A 27,806-nucleotide genomic window follows, 5' to 3' on the forward strand; every position below is an offset into this window, starting at 1 on the left:
CAGATGGCAGATTTTGTTGCAGAACATTTCTGCCAGTGACAATCTTTTCTATTCATATGAATAGCGTTGTTTTGGCAGAAAGTACAATGATTTCTGCAAGCCCTATACAAATGAATGGAAGTAATCTGCAGTCACAGAAAGTTCTGCAAAAATAAATAAATATATCTGTCCATATTTTTTATTCGTATTACAGTTTGTAAAAGGCCTCAGGCACACATCCATATACATTTTGCTGTTCACAAACAGCAGAGACGCATATTATATGGAGCCGGCCATGTGCATGCCTCATTTTATCTAGAACTGGCTAATCTCGTCCGCAAAATGGACAATAGGACATGGTTTTCAATTAGTGGAATGGTCACACAGAAATAAATGGACCTGTGTGCAACCCCAAAAAAATAAAAATAAAATGCGGCTAAAAGAATGTGTTAGTCAGGTTCTGCTATATATGTTGTTTGCCTCATTCTCTGCATGAACAATAAGTTTACTAGCTTGCAAGACCCTGCAACGGTGCTATAATCTGCCTGATTCCTGGATTCTGCCCCTCTGCCGCCTGACCAGTGCTTGATCATCCTACTGACCCTGTGCTACCAGCCCTGACGTTTGGATGTTACATGGATTTGTGCCCAGCAATTTCACTGTACAACACATGTCTGCTACAAGACCAAACATGGATAAAGAGCAATACCTGCTCTGTTGTCTGTAGCACACCATAAGAAGCAGCAGTAATGGAGGACATTACACCGAAAAAATGAGCAGTTTAGGAGTGAATCCAACAATGTAGTAAGACAGTACGTAAATCACTTCCAAGTCTCTCTTCAGCCTCTGGTGTGCTACTTCTCTATTATTCCCATTTGAAGTTTATAAATGAATTGCCAGCATTCTGCAGTAATGGTCCAACTAGGTATTATCATTTTGGAATGTGTCCCTGCACAGTCCGCAGCAATCCAATCAGTGGCAGTAGGTTCAGAATGTGCAGAGACACACTTCAAGTACTAAAACCTGGTTGGACCTGGCAAAGAGCTGGCAATTAATTCACAGATGTCTAGTAGAAATAATGGTGGAATGGCACAACATAGAACAAAGTGCCAGATAACTTAAAACAAAGGAGAGTGCCGCATGTTTCAATTTTCTATCGGGGGAAAAACGTAGGTCGATTGAGCACTCAATAAAAACAGGGTACTTTATTTGCTCAGAAGATATGCAAAGAATATTAAAATCATCAAATGCAGCTAGTCACTAATACAGACATGTTAGGAGACGTGACAGGTCAATTTACCTTTACACATGAAATTCAGCGACTTCAAATCTGACAAAATATTCTAAACAAACATCTATTCAAATCAATGGCCAGCCTTCCACAAAGCACTAAAACCGTCTCTGCCATGTGAAACAGTCATCCATACTCTTCCTCCTCAGCCTCCTGTCCAGTGGCACTGCAGAGGGTACTTTGTCCCAAGAAAGTTAGGTATTGCCATTAAAAGGTAATTTGTTTTGGTACAGAATATGAAACAGGAGATTACAGCCAAAGTTTTGCATTCTCTGATTTCTATGGTGCAGGAAGTAATTTTAAACACTTAGGCCCCTTTCACACTGGCAAGAATTCCGTGCGGGTGCAATGTGTGAGGTAAACGCATTGCACCCGCACTGAATCCGGACCCATTCACTTCAAAGGGACTGTTCAGATGAGCGCTGAGTTTCACACATCACTTGTGTGTTGCGTGAAAAATCGCAGCATGTTCTATATTCTGCGTTTTTCATATTATCTTTCTGTGTCCGTTCCGTTTCTGTATGTCCGTATTTCCGTTCCGAAAAAAAAAAAAAAAAAAACAGAAACAGGAGTAGAAAATGGTAAAGGAGACGGGCCCGTCTCTGTTCATGCCACACCAAAAATTTTAGACTTGCGTGAGCAGAGAGCTGAATTTAGGTGTATTTCAGAAAAATAAATGACCTCCTTAGTGGCCAAGCCATTTTTTTCATATTCCAAAAGATATAACGTAATCTATCTTTGCACAAAAAAAGCCGTTTAAGGATGAAAGAACCAGGTTTGATAAGAATTTCACAAAAATTATTACACAAAATGAACACAAAGCTTTTCAGGTTTGCTTTGCATTAAACCAGTAAAATGGGGCCCAGTGCCATTTTACTGCACATGTTGGCCAAGGGAAGAAGAGGGGGGAGGGCTTGTTCTGATTGGGGAAGCAGGCGCTCTTTCAGAATGTAATCACAGCTAAGACGATATGCTGTCAGAGGGAGAATAAACACGGATGCTATATATAAATTGTATAATCACAGGGTACCACCTGACATAAGATATTTATTCCTGATAGGGGCGATCCCGTGTTCAGGAACCTCCTGCAATGCCCTGGACTGCCCCTATCCAGGGATAATTGGGCTGGGTCTAGTCAAGGCCCCGATTAGTGATGACCTAGTCTAGGTAAAGAAAATAATAAAAAAATATATTTTTAATATGTAGAGCAGCAAGATATACTGCTGTATATGCACTGTACAGGTACGTGCTAAATCCAATATGTTGTTAGAGTAAGAGAAAAAAGATGTTCTATGGTACGCACTTATAGGCAGCTGCTTAGCGCACACAATGGTGGATTCTCACAACGCAGCTGTCTATCACGATGCCAAATGCACTATTGGTATAGATGTATAGTCTCAACGCGTTTCGCCCACACCAATGACCTGGGCTCATCAGGGGGGACACAGTTCAGTGACCTAACAGGCATCAATATTCACGTGAATAGGACACAATCTTCCTCATCACTGATGACACTAAGTAAAGTTGTCACCCGTATCAGGCTGTTATTCATTACAGCCATACGATTCCAATTAACACATAACTCTTAAATAGTACAGTCAAAACAATGGGCAGGGCCACGTCCCATATGATCCCCATATGGGCAAAGAGTACAGGTGCCGCACCACATCCATTTACACAATGATAAAGTGGTGCCCGCAGGTAACATTTGGCAGTGGTCATGTTAACTCGCTCATGCGCACCACATCATAGAAGATAAATTGTGGTACTTGTGTTCCAAAGACTGACTACAGGGAGGTATTTACATACACAGCCCACGATCTACCGGCTTGACCTGTGGTGGTCTGTAGGGAAGAAATGATAAAGATCTTAGCCATCGCATATAGCTGTATTACTAACCTCCTTAGTCAGTTCGTCAGTGCTTCCAGAAACATACCAGCGCCGATGCCCCAGTGAGTTCAATGTGAGATCACCAGCTGCTGGCTGGCTGGCTGATTTAAATAGCCCGCCTAGCCTAGATGTGGGCGGGGCCAGTGTTCGGCTTGTTCACAATTGGGCTTACACAGAGAGAGGCGTGTCCCAGTACCTCCTCCCTCGTTGCGTCATCGTGTCCCTTGGTAACCCGGTGACGTATCGCTGCATCAATCGTCCATCTCACTATTCACGTGATGGGGTATACACAGAGAGGCGTGTCCCGGTACCTCCTCCCTCGTTGCGTCATCGCGTCTCTTGGTCAATCGTCCATGTCACTGGTCACGTGATGACGTATAGTTACAGCTGCCACACGTGACAGAGCCAAACCTCAGTTTGAAAGGCGCTTGGCTGTGAGGTATAAGTGTATTTGTTTCTTTTTTGTTTTTTATACTTTATATTTATTTATTTTAACGTTCAACTTCTTTCTTATAGGAGAGAGTGGAATAGCAGAGTGTTGGAGATGGCTACATACCCTCCCCTCACATCAAATCGACACTATGCTATAGTATACCCTCACTCCTATATAGATAGTCTACGGCAGACTATAGAAATTAAGATAAATCAATATTCTCATTCAGTCCCAGTGCTGACATTGTATTTAACATATGAATCCATCTGGACTCCTTTTGTTTCAAGATCGTGTCTGTCACCTCCTCTGATAGAGTGTTTGATTGTCTCTATCATGGAGAAACGTAATATATTAGGATCTGCTCCATGCTGGAGTACAACATGTCTGGACAGTGGTTTGTCGCGTTTATGGCGGACATCACCAACATGTTCCAGTATTCTCTTTTGAAAAGGCCCTACATGTTTTACCAACATAGGTCAGGCCGCAACCGCATTGTGCCTTATACACCAGGCCTACAGTGTTGCAATTCGCGAGCCTGGTTCTCCTGGTATAGGCTCCGGTATCTTCAGATTTTCGGCTCAACTGGGAGGAGACTGCTCTAGTTCTCCTGGGCGTCTCCTTCTCCCAGGCTGTAGTGTTGGCCAATCGCAGCACTCGGCTCATAGCCTGGGAGAAAAAAACCTCTCAGGCTGTGAGCTGAGCGCTGCGATTGGCCAGCGCTACAGCCTGGGAGAAGGAGACGCCCAGGATTACTAAAGCAGGCTCCTCCCAGTTGAGCCGAAAATCTGAAGATACCGGAGCCTATACCAGGAGAACGAAGCAGCGACCAGGGATAATAGTAAGTGCAGGGAGATCCCTGGGCACCGCTCTCCGTGTCTGTATACTTAGTTTAGATTTGTTATTGTAATGAAAGGTCCTCTTTAAGGGTGGAAGGTCTGTGGCCAAGTACAAGACCTTGCTGGAGAAACTAAGATTTTTTTTTTAATGTTAGGAGGTTCAGAATTGGGGACTGGACTACCTATCAAGGAACAAAACCTCTTCCAAATTTTAAGTAGATAGAATAGGTGACCTTCTTTCTACTCGCCTTCAGGGTGGATATTACTCGGTCGGAGAGACCCTGAGATTTTAGCATCTGGACCTCAGGATCCAGGCTGTCAACTTTAGGAAGTTCGGTTAGTGGTGTAGGATTGGTCCCTGATTAAGGAGATCCCTCCTCAGCAACTAAAAGTTGCCTACCGCGTAGCGGCATGACGTGAGGACGCTGACGTGTCGTGTGCTATGGGCCTCGGCGTGTAGGTGCAAGCGCACCTCAGCTAGCCTTTGGTAGCCGGGATGACTTGGTGCCGCGCCGATGAGCGAGACGGTGGACTTAGGCCTGACCTGCCTGGACGGAGAGTACCGCTCTGGTGCTGGGTCAGCATATACCGGACTTGGCGTCTCTGTGAACGTTTTGACTGCTCCCCTAGGAGAAGACCGGTGCTGCGGAAGCAAGGGGCCCCCTCTCAGCTGGAGGATAAGGAGGACGGTACGGTGGAGATCTGCAGGAACTGGCAGAGTATGGTGGAGTAAAAGGGTCCTGTACACCGGTAAGCCCGTCCAGAGAGTGAAAGGGGTCTGAAGTTCCATTTTTTTTTTTTTTAAAGGGATTCTGCGAGTTGATACCTCTGGCACCGAATCTGAAGTGGTTAAAGCGGCTGGCGGTTCGAGGGAAGGAGATGGGGAGAGGTAAATGGTAAAACAGCATCATAAAGCACTGTATGAGTAGCCGGGACTTTCTCATTAAGAACAGAGGGGTAGATGTTTGCCCAAAAGTATAATGGAAGAAGATCTTAATCTGATGTCGATGTGGAGCTAAAGGTGTTTATACCAGGGGCTATGATCTCTGGCAGTAAAGTTGGAGATTGTCTCTGAAAAAGTGCATAGCCGAGGACGGTCAATGAACCTTTTGTATGGTTATATAAATGGTTCTAGACTTTGCTGTATATTGCCGGAATAAAAGCTATATTGCTTTGGACGTGAAAGTTTGGGATCATGCTGCTATCCTTTTTTTTTTTTTCTTTGTTTTCCCCTCGGTTAATATGGGACTTGGAGGACGTGAACGGAAAGGAGATAAGGAGTGAGAAAGAAAGATTTGTAAATGGAGAAGTTTGATCTGAATCATACAGAAGAACTATTGATCTACCATCCTTGCGGGGACTGTCTGTAGGGGAATAGAGATTCTTTTTTTTTGAAAATTTAAGTGTGTGATTTTCTCAATTTTTTTTTATCCCTGGTGGTGTAAATATGCCTCCAAAGTCATATAATAGAAAGTCGATAGGTTTCTCCTCACCAAGTGGGGGAAAGGGAAATAGTACAATAACTTGATTAGATAAATATATTAAATCCCCCCCAAAAATTAAAAGCTCACTGAGGGGAAATAAGGAAAGTCAGAGAGATGGTGGGGACCTACCTGTTGCAGAGGAAAGTGGAGGTGGTGAAAAGAGGATAGGTACTGGAGAAGGTATGGAGGAAAGAATAAATTCAGTAGATAAAAAACTGATGGAAATTCTAGGGGCGGTACAAAAATCTAATCATAGCCTGGAGGAGTTGACTACGAAGATTGCCTCAGCACAGGTGGATCTTACTCTAATTAAAGAGGAGATGAATAAAATTGTATGGGACGCCTTTAAAGCATATTTACGCGGTGTCTTTAGCGGTAAAATTAAGGGGTTAAAATGCGGATTCGCTAAAAAGGAGAAGGAGCTGGGAGATAAAATAAAGGAAATAGAGGAAGAACTCCTTGTAAATAATGTATCTGAATTGGTGGGTCAGCTAGAAGAGACAAAAATCACATTAAAAAACTACCTGGCAGATAAAGCACAACAAATTTTTTTTTTTTGACGGGGCACGATATTTTAGTGAGTCTGGAAAGCCAGGGACACTGCTGTCCACACTTACACAAAATCAAAAGGAAAATAATTGAATCAAGAGTGTTCGGAGGAGAGATGGGGGGATAACGTCCAACCAGGGGGAAATTGAACAAGAATTTGTTGAATACTATAGGGATCTTTACTCCTAGGAGAGGGTAGGGAATGATGGAGATATAGAACTCTTCTTCCGAGGAAGATAGTGAATTTCTTAATGGTCCTATTAAATTGGAGGAATTACGGGAAACTGAAATCCATTCAGGGTAATTCTACACCTGGCTTGGACGGTCTCCCCTTCGAGATATATAGAAGATATGGGGAGGCGAGTCTTCCATTTTATTTGCAGGCACTGAACGAAGCAATGGAAAAAGGGTCGTCTCCCCGCGTCTTTATCAGAGGCTGTAATAACTTTGGTCGGGAAAAAGGGGAAGGATGAGAGTATGGTGGACTCATATCGCCCCATCTCTCTTCTCAACACGGATTTTAAAATTTGTGCCAAATTATTAGCAAACCGATTGAAAAAAGTTATAGAAAAAGTAATCCACCCAGATCAATCAGGGTTTGTGCCAAAACGTCAAGCCCAAACGAATATCCGACGGGCCCTGCTGAATATCCAGATGGGTGGGGAGGGGGCCCACTCCATCCTGTCGTTGGACGCGGAAAAAGCATTTGACAGGGTGGAGTGGGCATACCTCTGGAAAATAATGTATGAGATGAACTTGGGGGAAAAATTCATCAGATGGGTACAATTATTGTATAGCCATTCTAAAGTGAGGATTAAAGTTAATGGGGTGATATCATTATTATTACAAAGAGGTTCCAGGCAGGGGTGCCCCTTCTCCCCATTATTGTTGGCCTGTAAGGTCCGAGCTGATGAGAAAATCAAGGGGTTTGGGGTGTCTCGGACAAAATATGTTTGTATGCGTATGATGTTTTGTTTTTTTTGGAAGGTGGGGGCACCCATAATGCCTTATTTAATGAAGATAATTGAACAATTTGGACAAATATCCAGATTTAAAATAAACTGGACAAAATCAGTCCTGCTCCCAATAGTATATGAAATAGAGCAGAATAATATAAATGTAAAAATATTGAAATCCACTGACTCATTTGAATATCTTGGAATAAAAGTGAGCTTGAGGATTCAGGATTATATAGAACTCAATGTTTCACCCCTTCTGACAAGGGTTAAAAATAAAACATGTACTTGGCAAAAATTATTGCTGCGACAGGCTGATCGAATTGCTATTGTAGAAATAGCTTTGTTACCGCAGATTCTATATGTCATATCTTCATGTCCTGTGTGGATAGGGGACCACTTTTTCAATGTATTGGAAAGCTTGATTAATGATCTCATATGGGGGAGAAAAAGGGTTAAGATGAAACAAAAATATTTGTGGTTAAATGAAGATGGTGGTCTGTCTGTCCCCTGCTTTTGAGGGTATTATTTTGCTTCCCAGTTACAGTGGCTAATGGTGGAGGATGATAGATTGTATAAATACTTGGTGGGCGAGTTTGAAAGTTTCCAATCTAATATTTTCAGCTTTCTTGAAACTGGGATAATAAAAATTAGGGGAAAGAAGTGCCCAATTAGCCATATGATGCACTTAATATGGGTTAATACAAAAAAATGATTGGGAATAAAACACTCATTAAGGTTTACCCCTATATGGGGAAATATAAATTTAGGTGAGTTTCAGAGGTTGGAAGATTATGTATTTTGGGGGAAAAAATTGTATTAAGTTTGTTTCAAAGATTGTGATGGAAGGGAAACTTAAGACATTGGATATATTGGGGCTTAGTATTGTGCTAGACCCTCTTTTCGATTGAAGCATGCATTTGACTCAACCGAGAATAAAGATTATTTAATTACTAAAAATTCAGAATTTGCAGAATTCTGCTATCATAGTACTGTCACTAAAATATAAATTTCACAGATATATAAGAATATGAAGAGGGGATTGGGTGGTGTAATTAGATTTAAGAGTGAAGATAAGTGGGCACAACCTAGATTTCGTATGAATGATAGGAAGGTGTCTAGATCCGCTCTGAGCTGACTTTCACTGTCCCCAATTATGAGGAAATCGTTTAAGTATGGTACGATCACCAAGCCTCTGTGCCTCAGGGAGGCCACCATCTCGACAACAAGCTTCGTGAAGACTCTGGGAGCAGATGATATTCCAAAGGGAAGAAACGCAAATTGGAAGTGAAGGATTGAGCCTTTGCGATCCCGAATTGCGAATCTCAGAAATTTCTGGGAATCTGGGTGGATCGGGACACTATAGTAAGCGTCCCTTAGGTCTACAGAACACATCAGAGTGTTTCTTCCTATCAGTGGTATCAGAGACTTTAGAAACTCCATCCTGAATCTCCGATAGACTATAAATTTGTTTAGGATCTTTAAATTTATGAGTGCGAAATGAGCCTCCCTTCTTTTGAATCAAGAAGATCTTTGACTAGAACCCCTGCCCTACCTGGGACAATGGGACCTGGGTTACTACACCCATCTCTAGAAGGCTCTGGACTCCCTGCCTGATTTTCTTGTTTACCGAGGATGAGCCGGGACTGGTTACAATGAAACGGTTTGGGGGAGAAGAAGAAATTTCTATCTGGAGGCCGGATCTGATGATCTCCCAGGCCCAAGGATTCTGGGTAATGAAAATTCTTCAATCTCCCTCCGACTCTGGCGTCATTGTCACTAGATTTACCCTGGGAGGAGGGGAGGGAAGAGCCCCTTCCCTTGCCACCCTTGGGGTAGCTCCAGCGACCCGACTTCCCTTTATCTCTGTAGGGCCTACCCTGACTAGCAGAGGCACCAATTTTTTTTTTATAGGATCGTTCTTCGGGGAAACCTTTCTTTTTGTCTGCCGCCTTTTCTAAAATACAGTCTAACACAGGGCCAAAGACGTACTCCCCCGAGAAGGGGATGGAACACAACGTCATCTTTGAGGTTTTATCCCCGGAACAGCACTTCATCCACAAGGCCCGACAGGCCGCACTGGATAGGCTGGCATCCTTGGACGCAAATCTTATGGATTCCGTTGAGGCGTCCGCCATAAATGCAGTGGCAGACTTCAGCAGGGGAAGGGAATTTGAGATCTCCTCCCTAGGGGTCTTGTCGCGGATATGAGTCTCTAGTTAGTTTAACCACAACCCCATGGCCCTTGCCACCGAGGCAGCAGCAATATTAGACTTTAGGTTGTACATTTTGGCCTTCCAGGATTTCTTCAATAAGCTGTCCGCCTTCCTGTCCATGGGGTCGCGTAACTGTGAGGCGTCCTTAAATGGTACAGCTGTCTTCTTATTTACTTTTGCGACCTGAACATCAATCTTAGGTGTTTCATTAAATATTTTGCACTCATTTGGATCAAATAGAAGTCTATTCCGAAACGACTTAGGTACCCCCAGGCGTTTCTCAGGATTGGACCACTCGTCGAGGACCATCTCACGTGTACTCTCGTTTATAGGAAAAACATTTTTATTTTATTTTTTACGCAAAGACCTCCGAACATCTCGTTCTGTACTGAATGGAACTTCTTGGCTTCCTCCACCCCCATAGCGGCTCGGACAGCCTTTAATAAGTCTGGCATGCATTCAGAGGAAAAACAAAATCTTCTGTCGTATTCAGAGTATTCTATGTGAGAGGAGGCTTCCTCGTCATGCCAGGGTCTAGAGGACGAAGCGTCTTCAGCTATTCCGTCTATATCTGAGGAAAAGGGGGATGCTATTTTCTGTCTTTTAGCTGGAGGTGGATCCCTAGGTAAAGAAGTAAGCTGAGGTAAAGAGGATCTGACTTCTTCGTGAATCATGGACCTAAATTCATCAATTAGGGAAGGTTGTTCTTCATGTATAACACTTGAAATGCAATCTTTACATAGTCTTTTATGGTAATCATCTGGAAACCGCCTAAAGCATGATATGGGCTTCCTAACCTTCTGCGCCTCCTTAGGGACCTAGGAGGGGAGAGCGACTTTAATCAGGCTGATATAACAAATATATTGAAAATTTTATTTGCCCCCAAAGCCTGAGAAGGGGGAGAGGAGGAGAGAGTTCCCTGACCATAAGTGCAAATAAAGCATTGGTGATATAGGCACACTCCCCCACAGGGGAACTTACGGCAACTGGCGCAGAGGGGTCTCCTGGAGAGCGGGGTTCCGCTGACATGGCGGCACAAGCAACGGCAGTTGACTCAGCACTTCCATGTGCTGTGCTGATGTTACCAGGAGACGCGCGCCTCATACGTCACTTCCCCGTCTCCCGGAAGTGACGTTGCCGCATAGCGCAAAGCGGTATAATAGTGTTAGGTACCCATCTGTGGAAGCCACCTTGACATCTGGTAGATGGGCCAGACACGTTTGATAAAAAAATGTGCGCAAAGAGATTCTATTTTTCCATTTATAGTAGGAATAATACCCCATTTCTTAGCTCTATTTTTTGTATGCAATTATTTCAGGTTACAATAATTAAACCAGTACTTATAGATATATATCTATATAAAAAAAGCCAACTTTTTAAATTTTCCATTCACATAGCCATATAAAGGCTTATTTTTTAGACCAATTTACCGTATTTTTCACCCTATTTTTCCTTTTGAGGAGGAAAATAAGAAAAAAATATATTTTTAACCACCTCAGCTCCCCTAGCTTAAACCCCCTTAATGACCAGACCACTTTTTACAATTCTGCACTATACTACTTTCACCGTTTATTGCTCGGTCATACAACTTACCACCCAAATGAATTTTACCTCCTTTTCGTCTCACTAATAAAGCTTTCATTCATTTGGTGGTATTTCATTGCTGCTGACATTTTAACTTTTTTTTTTATATTAATCGAAATTGACCGAAATGTTTCTGTTGAATTTTTCAAATAAAACTATATTTCTAAATACATTTTTCTCTAAATGTATTGTTCTACATGTGTTTGATAAAAAAAAAAAAAAAAAAAAAAAATGCCATAAGTGTATATTTATTGTTTTGGGTAAAAGTTATAGCGTTTACACACTATGTACAAACTATGGTGCAAAAAAAATTATTTACGCACTTTGACTTTCTGAGCACCTGTCATGTTTCCTGAGGTTCTACAATTTCCAGACAGTAGAAACACCCCACAAATGACCCCATTTTGGAAAGTAGACACCCTAAGGTATTCACTGATGGGCATAGTGAGTTCATGAAAGTTTTTATTTTTTGTCACAAGTTAGCGGAAAATGATTATTTTTATTTTTTTCTTACAAAGTCTCATATTCCACTAACTTGTGAGAAAAAATAACATTTTACATGAACTCACCATACCCCTCATGGAATACCTTGGGGTGTCTTCTTTCCAAAATGGGGTCACATGTGGGGTATTTATACTGCCCTTGCATTTTAGGGGCCCTAAAGCGTGAGAAGTAGTTTGGAATCCAAATGCGTAAAAATGCCCTGTGAAATCCTATAAGTACTCATTGGAATTTGGGCCCCTTTGCGCACCTAGGCTGCAAAAAAAGTGTCACACATGTGGTATTGCTGTACTCAGGAGAAGTAGGGCAATATGTTTCGGGGTGTATTTTTACATATACTCATGCTGGGTGAGATAAATATCTCTGTAAAAGACAACTTTTCCCATTTTTTTTTTATACAAAGTTGTCACTTTACAGAGATATTTCTCTCACCCAGCATGGGCATATGTAAAAATACACCCCAAAACACATTGCCCTACTTCTCCTGAGTACGGCGATACCACATGTGTGACACTTTTTTGCAGCCTAGGTGCGCAAAGGGGCCCACATTCCAATGAGTACCCTTTAGGAGGGCATTTTTAGGCATTTGGATTCCAGGCTTCTTCTCACGCTTTAGGGCCCCTAAAATGCTAGGGCAGCATAAATACCCACACATGTGACCCCATTTTGGAAAGAAGACACCCCAAGGTATTCCGTGAGGGGCATGGCGAGTTCATATAATTTTTATTTTTTTTGTGGCACAAGTTAGCGGAAATTTTTTATTTTATTTTTTTCTCTCACAAAGTCTCCCATTCCGCTAAATTGTGACAAAAAGTTAAATCTTTCATGGACTCAATATGCCCCTCAGCAAATACCTTGGGGTGTCTACTTTCCGAAATGGGGTCATTTGTGGGGTGTGTTTACTGTTCTGGCATTTTGGGCGGGGCTAAATTGTGAGCAACCCTGTAAAGCCTAAAAGGTACTTGTTGGACTTTCGGCCCCTTTACGCACCTAGGCTGCAAGTGTTACATGTGGTATCGCCGTACTCAGGAGAAGTAGGGCAATGTGTTTTGGGGTGTACTTTTACATATACCCATGCTGTGTGAGAGAAATCTCTCTGTAAATTGACAAACTTTCCATATTTTTTTTTTAAGTTGTCATTTACAAAGATATTTCTCTCACACAGTATGGGTATATGTAAAAATACACCCCAAAACACATTGCCCTACTTCTCCTGAGTAGTGATACCACACGTGTGACACTTTTTTGCAGCCTAAGTGCGCAAAGGGGCCCAAATTTCAATGAGTACTTTTACAATTTCACAGGGCATTTTTTACGCATTTGGATTTCAAACTACTTCTCACGCTTTAGGGCCCCTAAAATACCAGGGCAGTATAAAAACGCCACAAGTGACCCCATTTTGGAAAGAAGACACACTAAGGTATTCCGTGAGGGGCATGGCGAGTTCCTAGAATATTGAAAAAAATGATCTCATATTCCACTAACTTGGGACAAAAAATTAAAATTTTCCAAAATGGGGTAACATGTGGGGTATTTATACTGCCCTGGCATTTTAGGGGCCCTAAAGCGTGAGAAGAAGTCTTGAATATAAAGGTCTAAAAAATTTTTACGCATTTGGATTCCATGAGGGGTATGGTAAGTTCATGTGAGATTTTATTTTTTGTCACAAGTTAGTGGAATATGAGATCATTATGTAAGAAAGAAAAAAAAAAAAAAAAAACATTTCCGCTAACTTGTGCCAAAAAAAAAAAAAAAAAATCTTCTATGAACTCGCCATGCCCCTCAAAAGTGATCTTTATAGCGCCACAGCGATTTGACAGTGTTTTTGCAGTGATCAGAATAAAAAAATTCTGGCACTGCGGTGGGGCGGACTGAACGCAAGTGTGCGCACAAGATCAGGCCTGATCGGGCGAACACTGCGTTTTTTGTAGAGCCTATAGAACATGACCTATTCTTGTCCGCAATTGCGGACAAGAAAAGGCATTTTCTATATAGTTCTGGCAATGTGCGGATCCGCAAAATGCAGAAAGCACATTGCTGGTGTCCGTGTTTTACGGATACGTGGATCCGCAACACACATACGGACGTCTGAATGGAGCCTTACAGGGGGGTGATCAATGACAGGGGGGTGATCAGGGAGTCTATATGGGGTGATCAGGGGTTAATAAGTGACAGGGGGGGGGGGGGTGTAGTGTAGTGTGGTGATTGGTGCTACTTACAGAGCTGCATGTGTACTCTGGTGGTCGATCCAAGCAAAAGGGACCACCAGACCAGAGGACCAGGTAGCAGGTATATCAGACGCTGTTAACAAAATTGCATCTAATATACCTTTTTGGGGCTAAAAAAATAAATCGCATCTACAGCCTGCCAGCGAATGATTGCCGCTGGCAGGCTGTAGATCAACTCGTTTACCTTGCAATCCTGTGAGCGCGCTACGGAGGACCTGTGGATGGCACCGCTACGGGGTGGGGAATCTGTGGATGGCACCGCTACGGGGTGGGGAATCTGTGGATGGCACCGCTACGGGGTGGGGAATCTGTGGATGGCACCGCTACGGGGTGGGGAATCTGTGGATGGCACCGCTACGGGGTGGGGAATCTGTGGATGGCACCGCTACGGGGTGGGGAATCTGTGGATGGCACCGCTACGGGGTGGGGAATCTGTGGATGGCACCGCTACGGGGTGGGGAATCTGTGGATGGCACCGCTACGGGGTGGGGAATCTGTGGATGGCACCGCTACGGGGAGGAATCCGTGGATGGCACTGCTATATTTCGTCCACAGATCCCCCTCAAAACAGTGTCCCGCAATACACCGGCCCTCTGCTCACCGCAGTATTTATAAACATTAATCCTTATCATGTTAATAAGTTTAACTAAAGCTGCGCTCTCCCCTGTATCAGTACAGCACTTCATAGCAGGCAGGGCTGATGGCAGCAGTAATGTCACTCACTGTCAGTGAGTGACGTTACCGCTGCCGTCCGCTCTGCCTGCTATGGAAGCTTGTTCGTAAGTGCTGTACGGATACAGGGGATACAGGGGAAAAGGGGAGAGCGCAGTGTTAGTTAAACTTATTAACAGGATAAGGATTAATGTTTCATGAGCGGTGGGGCCTAGTGTAAGAGTACAGTGACTGCACAGGGCCCCGCCCCTCCTCCCTCCCGTCTCATACATCGCAGACTGCGATGTAAAATGGAAGCATTTGCCCCAGAGACGCAGGGGCATTTTTCCCCCACTTTTGGGGGGGAACCATATTACTTACCAGTAATTTCCTTTTTATGAATCCTCCATGAGAGATGACCCGCCTCCAACCAGGTAGGGACAGGAAGTAAAAAATAGACCCTCCTCCAACATATCCGCAGTGTCTTCTGGACCGACAGCCTAGAGAATCTATTCTTCCAATATAATGTATATGTATTTTTTTTTTTTTTTTTTTTTTTTTTTTTTTTTTTACACACACACACACACACACACACAAGATTTACTTTTTATAACCTAATCCCTGCCGTCATGGAGGATTCATGAAAAGGAAATTACCGGTAAGTAATATGTTTTTTCCCTTTTATCCTCCATGACTTCATACCATGAGATATTAGATCAAAATTTTACTAAGGAGGCGATGGCTTCTATAACTCTCCTACCAAAAGGAAAGCTCCTGCTTTGACCGCGTGTCCACTCTATAATTTTTTATAAAGGTGTGAGGGTTGGACCATGTTGCTGCCCTACAGATTTGTTCTATTGAAACATTAGCTCTTGCTGCCCATGAAGTGGAAATTGATCTTATGGCGTGAGCTTAGAATTTTTTGGGTGGCGAAGCCCCCATAGCATTGTAAGTTTCTAGTATTGCCGATTTGATCCATGTGGCTAATGAGTCTTTTGTGTCACATGGATCAAATCGGCAATACTAGAAACTTTAAATTTTCCCTGAAACTGTACAAACAGATAATCTGATTTTCTGAAAGCCTTTGTGGCCTCCAAGTAGGCTGAGATGGCCCTGCACACATCTCCTCCTGTCTATGAAAATTTGTAACCACCTTAGGAAGGAAGGAAGCATCCAACCTAAACACCATTCTGTCTGGAAATATCATGAGAAATTGCTCCACTATCTTCAGAGCCTGGATCTCACAAATCCTGCGAGCTGATGTGATGGCCACTAAAAACAAAACCTTTAGTGTGATGTATTTTAACAACACATCAGACAATAGCTCAAAGGGTGTTATCGTTAACCCTGAAAGTACCAGATTAAGATCCCAAGGAGAAACATAAGGTCTAATAAAGGGGCTCAATCTATCTGCCCCTTTCAAAAACCTAATAATCCAAGGGTGGTCCGGAATTTTAATATAAAAGACCGAGCTTAGTGCTGATACATGCACCCTTAAAGTATTAGGACGCAACCGTTTATCAAAACCAGATTGTAGGAACCCTAATACCGTCTGAATGGAAAAAATCTAGCAGGAATTTTTAGATTGAGAACACCAAGCACAACATTTTGACCAAACTCTGGAATAAATCTTAGAGGTCACCACCTTCCTGACATGAAGACTAGGTGGCCTGCAAAATAGCTCAAATTTGTCCTCAAATCATTATGCCCTTTTATAGGGCCCCTGTATAGTCTTGTCTAATCTTCAGTGATGGGTCTTAAATGGCTAGAATATATAATAGAGGGGAAGGGGGCAACTCTGGTAGTGCCTCTACCTGATAAAAGATGAAAATCAATGGTGGAATCTATCCCTCCAAAGTGCAAAGCAATATATGATATTCATGCCAAAATGGTGTTACTAAGAATCCAACTCATACATTCAAAAATAATGGTAAATGAAAAAAAAAAAAAAAAAAAAAGCCACGTCTCCTGGCATGCAATGGTAGAACAAAATGCTTGTTACTTAGGCTCTATCAGGCCTTGCCATTTAGGGTTTGAAAATATCCATAAAATCCAGTTACGGACTCTCAGTACTTGTGCTGATTGAGAGGAGGAATACTAGTTTCTGTCACAAACCTTCCGAGTAATGTAGGCAAAGTCCTAGAATTTATCCAAGGACACTATAGGCTCTATCTTAAGGCTAAATGCACACGATCAGGATTTTGTGCAGAAAATCCGCAACGTAGGTCATGTATATTGTATTCTATAAGAATTTGAAATTCTCATGCACACTATGCACTATTTTTTAAGTGCGGATTTTGAGCAATTTATTTTATTTTTCCTGACAGGATTTTCTCTATTCACTTCAATGAGGAGGGTAAAATCCACATGCGGAAATTCTGCACCAAATCTGCATGTAAATCAGCACCAATTGATGAGGATTGACTACACCGATTTCCTTGCGAACATCCTCGGATTTCAGTGCGGATTGTCTGCACATAAATCCTGAACATGTGTATTCACTCTCTACTTGTTTCTCTGTGTAACTTATAATTTGATAAATAATCAAATCTAAAAAACAACATTTAGCGATTGTACATAATTCTGAAACATTTACAACTCACAAAAAAAACTGGACAATCCCATTAAACGTACTTTAAATCACTGGCTTGAAAAAACAAAACAAAAAAAACACATACCTTGCAAAGCTGTTGTGTACTTGGCGAATTACTTCAGAGTTGCTTAATGCCAAGCCCTTCATCTAAAAAACAGAAATGGCTACATGAATAAAATATGTCACTGAGGTGTCCACAAGAAATTAACAAACGTCTAACCAAATGCACATTAAAGGGGTTGTCTCATCACAGACAATGGGGGCATATCGGTAGGGAATGCCCCATTGTCTTATAGGTGCGGGTCCCACCGCTGGGACCCACACCCATATCAGGAATGGAGCACCGCAAGGTGGTGGCTGGAGGTCTCTGGTCTGGCCACCACCAAGAAGTGAATGGAAGCGCACTGAGCATGACTGGCCACCACTCCTATTCACTTCTATGGGCCCGATGGAAATAGCCGAGTCAGCCATAGAAAATGAATGGATATAGGTGTAGATCCCAGAAATGGAACCCGCACCTATAAGACAATGGGGCATATCCTAGAGATATGACCCCATTGTCTGTGATGGGAAAACCCCTTAATTTCACCCATCATGACAGTTCTCCCATAGTAGCACCATCAACTAACATACTATTATTTGCAGTAAAACAGAAAGCACCATCAACTAATGTACTATTTGTTGCAAAACAGAAGTGAATAAAATATATAGAATTTGAGTTAAAGACTTTTAGGGAATATTTTTTTATTATTATTGAACTGTACTCATTTTTAACTAAAAATATTTTTTTCAATTGGTCTTTAATAAAAATTTCGAACCACTGTCTTTGTGCAGCCTTCAGTTTCTCTAGTAACAGGATCAGAATTTTTACTCTAGCTTCGCTTAGCTGACTGGCTTTTTATCTCTGACACTCATTATATCGTTACTGATAAGAATGTGCCCCCAAATTGGGGGCAAAATATCAGTGGACTGGAAGCCTCTGTATGTTACACATAGGCATCTTCAGCAATCAGTAGAACTAAAGGACAAGCTCTCATTAGCAATGCTCAGTTAAGAGTGCTGCTAAGCCATGTTTTCTATTCCTACACAATATTAAGAATATATCAGAAAGGCAGTTACACTTCAAATATACAAACTTATTGTCTGATATTTGATAATGAAAAACTGACTTCAAAAATAATTTTATAATTTGAGAGTTCAAAGCTAGGAAATTTAAACTAAAATGAAGATAAGGCTACTTTCACACTTGCGGCAGTGTGATCCGGTGTTCCGTCGTCGGAACTGCCAGCCGGATCCGCCGATTTTGATGTGACTGAAAGCATTTGTGAGACGCATGCGGATCCGTGTCACAAATGCATTGCAAGAACGAATCCATCTCTCCGCTTGTCATGCGGACAGACTAATCAGTCTTGTATCTTTTTTTCACATTTTTACCGGTCTGCGCATGCCGGAAGGATGGATTCGGCACAAATACATTCTTATGGGGAAAAATACCAGATACGGCACTCAGGCAAGTCTTCAGTTTTTTTCACCGGAGATAAAACGGTAGCATGCTACGGTTTTATCTTTTGCCTGATCAGTCAAAAAGACTGAACTGAAGACATTCTGATGCAAACTGAACGGATTACTCTCCATTCAGAATGCATGGAGATATACCTGATCAGTTCTTTTCTGGTATTGAGCCCCTGTGACAGAACTCTATGCCGGAAAAGAAAAACGCTAGTGTGAAAGTAGCCTTATTAAGCCATTTCATGTTTTTTTTTTTTTTTTGTTTTTTACAGGTCTAACATTATGAGGACAACATTTGAGGAGGCATTTTTTCATAATTTTTTTATTAAATATTATGTACTTTAACCCCTTTAATGACCACTCACCCTTTGGTTTGTTGTTTTAGGGGAAACAGAGTAAGGGCTCATGCACACGGCCGTATGTATTTTGTGGTCCGCAAAACATGGATTTTCCAAAAAACGGATAAAATCCTTGTGATGTCCGTGTTGCATCCATTTTTTGCAGATCCATTGTAACAATGCCTGTCCTTGTCTGCAAAACGGACAATAGGACATGTTCTATTTTTTTGTGGAATGGACATACAGACACAGAATGCATATGGAGTCATTTCCGTTTTTTTTTTTCAAGCCCCATTGAAGTGAATAGTTACACATACAGATCTGTAAAAAAAAGGTAACGGAAAAAAATATGTTTATGTGCATGAGCCCTTATTCTGTGAGCACTACTGCTCTATGAACAAACTAACAGCTCCAGTTTTAAGTTATGTTCACACAAAGGATTTTTTAAGTCAGTCTACAAAATTTAGTGAGGAATCTGCATGTTATTTTTCAGCTCGTGCAGAAAACATGCAAAAACGCATGGACACATACAGAGCTGTTTGTTGTGCTTCCAATTGAAATAAATGGAAGGCTGTTTTGAGGAGTTTTTGGGGCTGATTTTGAGTAAGAAATGCTGCAATTTGACCATTTTCTCACTCCCATCAACAGAAATAACTATGCTTGTCCGCTATACGGGCCAGAATAGGACATGTTCTTTAATTTGCAGAAAAAAAAAGTGTGTTGCCATAATAGGTCAGTGTTCTATCTGCAAAAAAATATGCATCGTACGCAGATGAAAAATACAGTTGCGTGCAAGAGCCAACAGAGATATAAATATACAGTATATAGACGTCCTCTCTCCTTATATACAGTAAGTTTTAAATATACTGTGATAAAGTGCACGGTACCAAAATGGTCGCCAATGCGACTTAGAATTTACAAATGGCGACAAGACTTTTTAGTCTTGTCGCCATTTGCGACTAGACCCGACACCGCAGCTCTGCAGTTGAATACAGCAGCGGGGCACAGGAGATGATAGTTCTCTGCCCCGCCACCAATGTTCTTCTCAGCAGCGCAGTGGGGGAGTCTCTCCCTCCCCCCTGTGCTGCCGCTGCCAATAAGAAGAGACGGGAGGAGGAGGGGGTGTGGCCACTGCAACACCAATGAAGATAACTGACCTGTTTATACAATGTTTATTATACTGGGGGTGCGCACTGTGCCACCAATGCTTATTATACTGGGGTGTTGGGGGGGGGGGGGGGGGGTTTGGGGGCGCACTGCGCCACCAATGAAGATAACTGACCTGGTATTACAAATACAGGAGGCGGGTGCTGGAATCAAATAGCCGACACCCGACCTCTATGACAGGGGCTGTACCTGAGGGGTCAACTACAGCGGATCGCCGCTCCCTGTCATAGAGATCAGGTGCAGCTTATTTGATTCCGGCACCCGCCTCCTGTATTTGTAATACCAGGTCAGTTATCTTCATTGGTGGCGCAGTGCGCCCCCAAACCCCCCCCCCCCCCCCCCAACACCCCAGTATAATAAGCATTGGTGGCACAGTGCACACCCCCAATATAATAAACATTGGTGGCGTAGTGCTCCCCCCTCCAACATAATAAACATTGGTGGCGCAGTGGGCAGTGGCAATGAGGGTTAAAAAAAATAATAATATTAACTCACCTCCTCAAATTGATCGCTTAGCTGCCGGTCTCCTGTTCTTTCTTCAGGACCTGTGATGAGGTCATTGAGCTCCATCACATTATATACATCCCAGTATAATAAACATTGGTGGCGCTGTGCACCCCCCCCCCAGTATAATAAACATTGTGGCACAGTGCGCCCCCCACAGTATAATAAACATTGGTGGCACAGTGCGCCCCCCGTATAATAAACATTGGTGGCGCAGTGGGCAGTGGCAATGAGGGTTAAAAAAAATAATATTAACTCACCTCCTCAAATTGATCGCTTAGCTGCCGGTCTCCTGTTCTTTCTTCAGGACCTGTGATGAGGTCATTGAGCTCCATCACATTATATACATCCCAGTATAATAAACATTGGTGGCGCTGTGCACCCCCCCCCCCAGTATAATAAACATTGGTGGCACAGTGCGCCCCCCGTATAATAAACATTGGTGGCGCAGTGCCCCCCCCCCCCCCCCCCCCGTATAATAAACATGCTTTTTATTAATTTTTTTCTGTTACGGCGCTAGGAGATTTTTTTTTTATAATTTAATACAGGGCTCGACAAATCCCAGGCGCCAGGTTGCCATAACGATCAGAAATTTTGTCTTGGCTCCTGGGTATTTGCCCTCCCATGGCTGCCCCCCAGTAATCCTGGGCGTTCCGCCTTCTCGGACAGTCTGGCAGGGAAGGAGTTACCCGGATCCCCCCCGGTGATCTGCTGCCAGTACCCACCTCCTGTATTAAGGGTTAATTATCATTGGTGGCGCAGTGTCCCCCCCCCCCCTATTAAAATCATTGGTGGCGCAGATTGTGGACCTATTCAAGTGAACGGGTCCACATCCGTGATGTAGTGTGCACACGGCCGAGGCTCGTATTTTGCGGACCCGATGTTTGCGGGTCGCAATGTGGGAATTGGCCGTCACACGTTCGTGTGCATGAGCCCTTATCAAAGCATGCATCAAGGAGCTCATTCAGCATTAGTCTGTCACACAGTAACCAACTGAAGTGTTATTTTTTATTTTCATAGACTTAGAAAATACTTTAAAGTGAAAGAACATTACACATTTATTAAGGATGTGCTACAAACAGTGCAACAAACCTGACTGAGTACTTACAGCTGCATCAAAAGTTTGGGTGAATTCTTTAAATTCAGACAGTGTTTCTCCTAAATTTACATCAGGATGGGTTGTGTTTAGCAATATGCTTACAATTGCTTGTGTGGCACATGCATTATTTATTACCTATTTGGGAAGAAGAAAAAAAAAATCATAAGGATAAATTATTCTAGTAGTGTAAAATATGAAATAAATAAATAGTACACTATATTAATGTGTTAAAGCGGATCCTTCTGTGGCACAGCTGAGAGAAGCAGGAGAGGGGAAAGGAAGTGCTCCCCTCATAAATACAGATGATTCATAACTATGTGGAGGTAAAAATATTTTTGCACAGTGTTAGGCTACTTTCACATTAGCCCTTTCTATTCAGCTATTGAGATCCATCATGGAATAGTATTCATTGTCAATGGGGACAAAACTGAATGAAACTGAATGCACCAAAATACATCCCATTCCGTTTGGTTGCGTTCCCATTGCGGACAGAAAGTAAACTGTTCACACTCCATCTGTAATTGCTGGAACTATTTGCTGCTACAACTGTCTGTTTACTTTACTCTCTATTTATATTGATTTGCTTTACCTCACTTGTCTTATCCACCGTACTATTCCTATGTACTGTTATGTATAAATATATGAATCTTCACATACTGTGTTAACAAGTAAGAAGAGACCTGAGTAGTCTTGGAAACTTGCTAAACCTCATCTGCCACTTATCTGCCCAAGCCTCCAGTCTATCCAGATCCCTTTGTAGTAGTATACTGTCCTCTTCAGTGTTATTTACTTTACACAGTTTAGTGTCATCTGTGAAAATTGATACTTTACTATGCAAGCCTTCTACAGGATCATTAATAAATATATTGAAGAGAATAGGGCCCAATACTGACCCCTGAGGTACCCCACTAGTGACAGTGACACAATCTGAGTACCGGTATGTACCATTAATAACCACCCTCTGTTTTCTATCATTGAGCCAGTTACTTACCCACTTACAGACGTTTTCTCCCAGTTCGAGCATTCTCATTTTATATACTAACCTTTTATGTTGTACAGTGTCAAATGCTTTGGAGAAGGCCAGATATACGACATCCATTGATTCGTCGCTGTCAAGTCTAGAACTTACCTCCTCATAGAAACTGATTAAATTAGTTTGACATGACCGATCCCTCATGAAGCTGTATTGATATAGTGTTAGGGTACTCTCACACTTGCGTTAAAGTTTTCCAGTATTGGGTTCTGTCCTAGGGGCTCAATACCAGGAAAAAAAATGATCAGTTTTATCCTAATGCATTCTGAATGGAGAGAAATCCATCCAGGATACATCAGGATGTCTTCAGTTCAGTCACTGTACGTTTTTTGGACAGAGAAAATACCTCAGCATGCTGCAGTATATTCTCAGTCCAAAATTCCGGAACACTTGCCGGAATGCCGGATCCAGCATTATTTTCCATTGAAATACATTAATGTCGGATTCGGCCCCAAGTGCTCCGGAAAAACTGATCGGTTTTGCGGTCTGCGCATGCAAAGACTTTTACAAAAATGTGAAAAAAGATAAATACTGGATCCGTTTTTTTCCGTATGACAACCGGAGAGACGGATCCGGTATTGCAATCCATTTGTGAGACGAATCCGCCTCCAGATCCATCTACAAATGGTATCAGTTTGCATACAGATTGCCGGAACTGCCTGCCGTAATACAATAACACAAGTGTGAAAGTACCCAGTAAATCAGGCAAAGAAATAACAGATCTACCTGTTTCGCAAAAAATATTGTTTCCAGTCGGGAGTCTTGCACTATGGATCCAGATGGCTCTTCCCCTTGTTGCCATTTAAAAAGGAAAATTAAACCTTGTACAGGCCTGAAACACAGAATGGTAGAATGTAACATCTGATTGTCCATATAGATTAAGAAAGGTCCCAAAGTTAGGCTTTTCTCACAAAATGTACAAGTATTTACGAATGTGTCCGTTTTAAATATGCTAAATTTTCAGTTGTTTCGCAAGATCTTTTTCTTTCTGGGGCCAATGAGAAACAACCACGGGAAGATACGGTCATCCTATTTCTACAGTGATCTACTGCTTTTAAGTGAAATTTGCACTTAGAACATGACTCTCTTATAAGTTGGAAAAAATGTGCTACTAACCTTTCTTAAAGGGCACCTGTCACCTGCAAAACGCATATTAAACCGACCACAGTACCTTACAGTATCCCCCAGTGTGTTGCTAATCATGTATTTCTTTCCTCTTTGTGTTTCTTCATACTTGTTAAAAATGCAGTTTTAATGTCAGTTGGCGCTGTCTCTGAGTCAGGCTTGAAGTCAAGCGGGCAGCAGCCTCCTTGCTTCAAGTAAAGCTAAGCCCGCCCCTTACCCCTCCTCTCTACAATTAGATGGACATGCTGCCGAGATCGTGCTCTTCTAGTGCATGTGCAGTATGCTGCCTATTACAGCGCGATCCTCACTCACCCACCTGCATTTTGCTGACTGCGGATGCGCCGGACAGTTCGATCGCGCGCTCGCCTGGCCGTCACGCTGTAACAGGCAGTGTACTGCGCATGCGCCAGAAGAGTGTGATCACGGCAGTATGTCCATCTAATTGTAGAGAGGAGGGGTAAGGGGCGGGCTTAGCTTTACTTGAAGCAAGGAGGCCACTGCCCCCTTGACTTCAAGCCTGACTCAGAGACAGCGCCAACTGACATTAAAACTGCATTTTTAACAAGTATGAAGAAACACAAAGAGGAAAGAAATACATGATTAGCAACACACTGGGGGATACTGTAAGGTACTGTGGTCGGTTTAATATGCGTTTTTCAGGTGACAGGTGCCCTTTAAGGGTCTATGCTCTAATTTTAGGTGCCGTGCCACACAGTGACCAACACTGTTTTAAGACATCACCTGTAGGGGGAGCAGTTTTGTATCTAACTCATCTAAGCCCCTTTAGATCTAGGACACAAATCAACCACATGCACAGCACCACAACCATGTGAACAGATTAGAAAAACATTTTCTCTCCCCAAGTGTTGCCTTTAATCACTTGGCCACCCAGCATGCATACAAGCCAATAGCGAATTTGTGCTGCTTTTCATTTCATACTTTATCATTAACACATCTACCAATCTTATATATTTCACTTCCATGCTAGGATTAGTACAATAAAGAAGGAATACCTATGTGAAGCCTACATACATTGAAATAGAAAATCTAACTTCGTTAAAGGGGTTGTCCAATAGGGAAAACAAATTTATTTTCTGCAAACCTGTAAAGGGCAGATTACCTGCTTTAGAGTGCTTCTCCTCCAGGCCTGCGATGCTCTGCTGAACTCCCTTGATGTAAACATCCGTTTTGACTGACCCCAAAAAATAAATCAATCACTGGCAGCGGCAGGGACCAGCTCCCTTTCAGTCTTGACAAATGCTCACATGATGCAATATGGTCTCCGTCGTGGCCAATGATTGGCTGTGGCGATGTCAAGCTGAAGTTTTACATCGAGGGAGCTCATCGGAACATCACAGGTCTGGAGGAGAAGCTGCAGGGAGCCAGCAACGGAGGTGTGTGTGGGGGGGGGGGGGGGCCTCACTTTTCTTACACAACCCCTTTATGGGTTTTAACACATTTAAGTATCTGGATACTGACTACTTAAAGTACCTAGTCCAGGCTCCAGTAGCCTTAGACCTCTTTCACACGGGCGTCATATTTTTGGCCCGGATAAGAGGCGGGTGTGTTGCAGGAACACGTGCGATTTTTTACGCACGAGTGCAAAACATTGTAATGCATTTTGCACGCGCGTGAGAAACATCGCACATGTTTGGTTCACAGAAGTTCGGGCTTGGGATTGATGTTCTGAAGATTGCATTATTTTCCCTTATAACATGGTTATAAGGGAAAATAATAGCATTCTGAATACAGAATGCTTAGGGCTGTTTCACACCTGCGTTCTTTTCTACCGGCATAGAGTTCCGTCGTCGGGGCTCTATGCCGGAAGAATCCTGATCAGTTTTATCCTAATGCATTCTGAATGGAGTGAAATCCGTTCAGGATGCATCAGGATGTCTTCAGTTCCGGAACGGAACGTTTTTTTGGCCGGAGAAAATACTACAGCATGCTGCGCTTTTTGCTCCGGCCAAAAATCCTGAACACTTGCCGCAAGGCCGGATCCGGAATTAATGCCCACTGAAAGGCATTGATCTGGATCCGGCCTTAAGCTAAACGTCGTTTCGGCGCATTGCTGGATCCGACGTTTAGCTTTTTCTCAATGGTTACCATGGCTGCCGGGACGCTAAAGTCCTGGCAGCCATGGTAAAGTGTAGCAGGGAGCGGGGGAGCAGCATACTTACCATCCGTGCGGCTCCCGGGGCGGTCCAGAGTGACGTCAGGGCGCCCCAAGCGCATGGATCACGTGATCGCATGGCACGTCATCCATGCGCATGGGGCGCTCTGACGTCACTCCGGAGCGCCCCGGGAGCCGCGCAGACTGTAAGTATAGCGCTCCCCCACTCCTACTATGGCAACCAGGACTTTAATAGCGTCCTGGGTGCCATAGTAACACTGAAAGCATTTTGAAGACTGCTCCGTCTTCAAATGCTTTCAGTACACTTGCGTTTTTCCGGATCCGGCGTGTAATTCCAGCAAGTGGAGTACACGCCGGATACGGACAACGCAAGTGTGAAAGAGGCCTCAGTAGGTGATCAATTGAGGGTTAAAAAAAATAAAATAAAATTAACTCACCTTCTCCTCTTGATCGCGTAGTTCCCGGTCTCTTCTTTAATGATGAACTACCGGCTAGGACCTGTGGTGACGTCAGATCACATGGTCCATCAGAAGGGGAGTTAATTTTTTTATCCCTCAATTGACCACCTACTAAGCATTCTGTAGTCAGAATGCTATTATTTTCCCTTATAACCATGTTAGAAGGGAAAATAATACCGCAAATAAACTGTCACCTAGCAACCATGCATGAAAATCGCACCGCATCTGCACTTGCTTGCGGATGCTTGCGATTTTCACGCAACCCCATTAATTTCTATGGGACCTGCATTACGTGAAAAACGCAGAATATAGAACATGCTGCAATGCACAAGTGATGCGTGAAAATCACCGCTCATGTGAACAGCCCCATAGAAATGAATGGGTCCGGATTCAGTGCGGGTGCAAAGCGTTCAACTCACGCATCGCACCTGCGCGGAGTACTCGCCCGTGTGAAAGGGGCCTTAGCATCTCCAGCACTGGCACAAGCATGGTATTTTCCAGCTGAATGATAACAATGTTGTCTAGAAATCATCAATTTTATTCAGCTTTACCAGTTATCTTTTATTGGTAAACATCTAGTAGGACAGCTTGATGGCATTTTAATGGTAATAGTAAACAATAAAGCGCATAGGAGGCACATGCGCCACCAGTACTGAGGTGAGTGGAGGAAGGTGGTGTCTTTTTTTTTTTTTATAAACAGAGCACCTCTTAGGCTGTGGTAGGGCATACGTAGCCAGTAAATAATGTGGCGTGGTGTTCAAATTGTGTTACCACACTCAACTCCTCCCTAGTTGAACCACTTGTCAACCATAGTGTTAAGGACACAGCAGTACATACATTTGTATTTTTCATTGGAATTAAAATATGTAAAATATAAGAATGAATTGTATTAAAAGTAGCAGTTTATGAAATACTATAGCACTAAACAATTAACAATGAGCTTACTCTAGATCTTCAAAGTGTTCTTGTTCTAAACTCCAAATTTCTTCTACCTGAACGCCTTGACAGCCTGTAGACAAAAAGGAATATATCAAATTACTAATCCCAGTCATCTAGAATAAATTATAGAGTAAATGTAAGGCTACTTTCACATCTGCGTTTAGGTGCGGATCCGTCTGGTGTCTGCACAGACGGATCCGCACCTATAATGCAAACGCTGGTATCCGTTCCGAACGCATCCGTCTGCATTACTCAGTCAAAAAAAAGTCTAAATGTAAGTCAAACGGATCCGTCCTGACTTATATTGAA

At 42.8% G+C, this 27,806-nt stretch overlaps 1 protein-coding gene across 2 annotated transcripts in view; it reads right to left on the reverse strand.

Moving 5' to 3' along the window:
* UCHL5 (ubiquitin C-terminal hydrolase L5) overlaps positions 1-27,806 on the reverse strand; it is a 164,883-nt gene that overhangs the window by 113,447 nt on the left and 23,630 nt on the right. For both annotated transcript variants that reach the window (XM_044301278.1, XM_044301277.1), the window contains exons 2-5: positions 27,504-27,567; positions 23,568-23,673; positions 21,818-21,943; positions 17,277-17,338 (exon numbers count right to left, since the gene is read on the reverse strand). In XM_044301278.1, the coding sequence (XP_044157213.1) occupies positions 17,277-17,338; positions 21,818-21,943; positions 23,568-23,673; positions 27,504-27,567 (358 nt within the window). The remainder of the gene's footprint in view (positions 1-17,276; positions 17,339-21,817; positions 21,944-23,567; positions 23,674-27,503; positions 27,568-27,806) is intronic.

The sequence above is a fragment of the Bufo gargarizans genome, chromosome 7 (assembly GCF_014858855.1).
Source record: "Bufo gargarizans isolate SCDJY-AF-19 chromosome 7, ASM1485885v1, whole genome shotgun sequence".
NCBI lineage: Eukaryota > Metazoa > Chordata > Amphibia > Anura > Bufonidae > Bufo > Bufo gargarizans.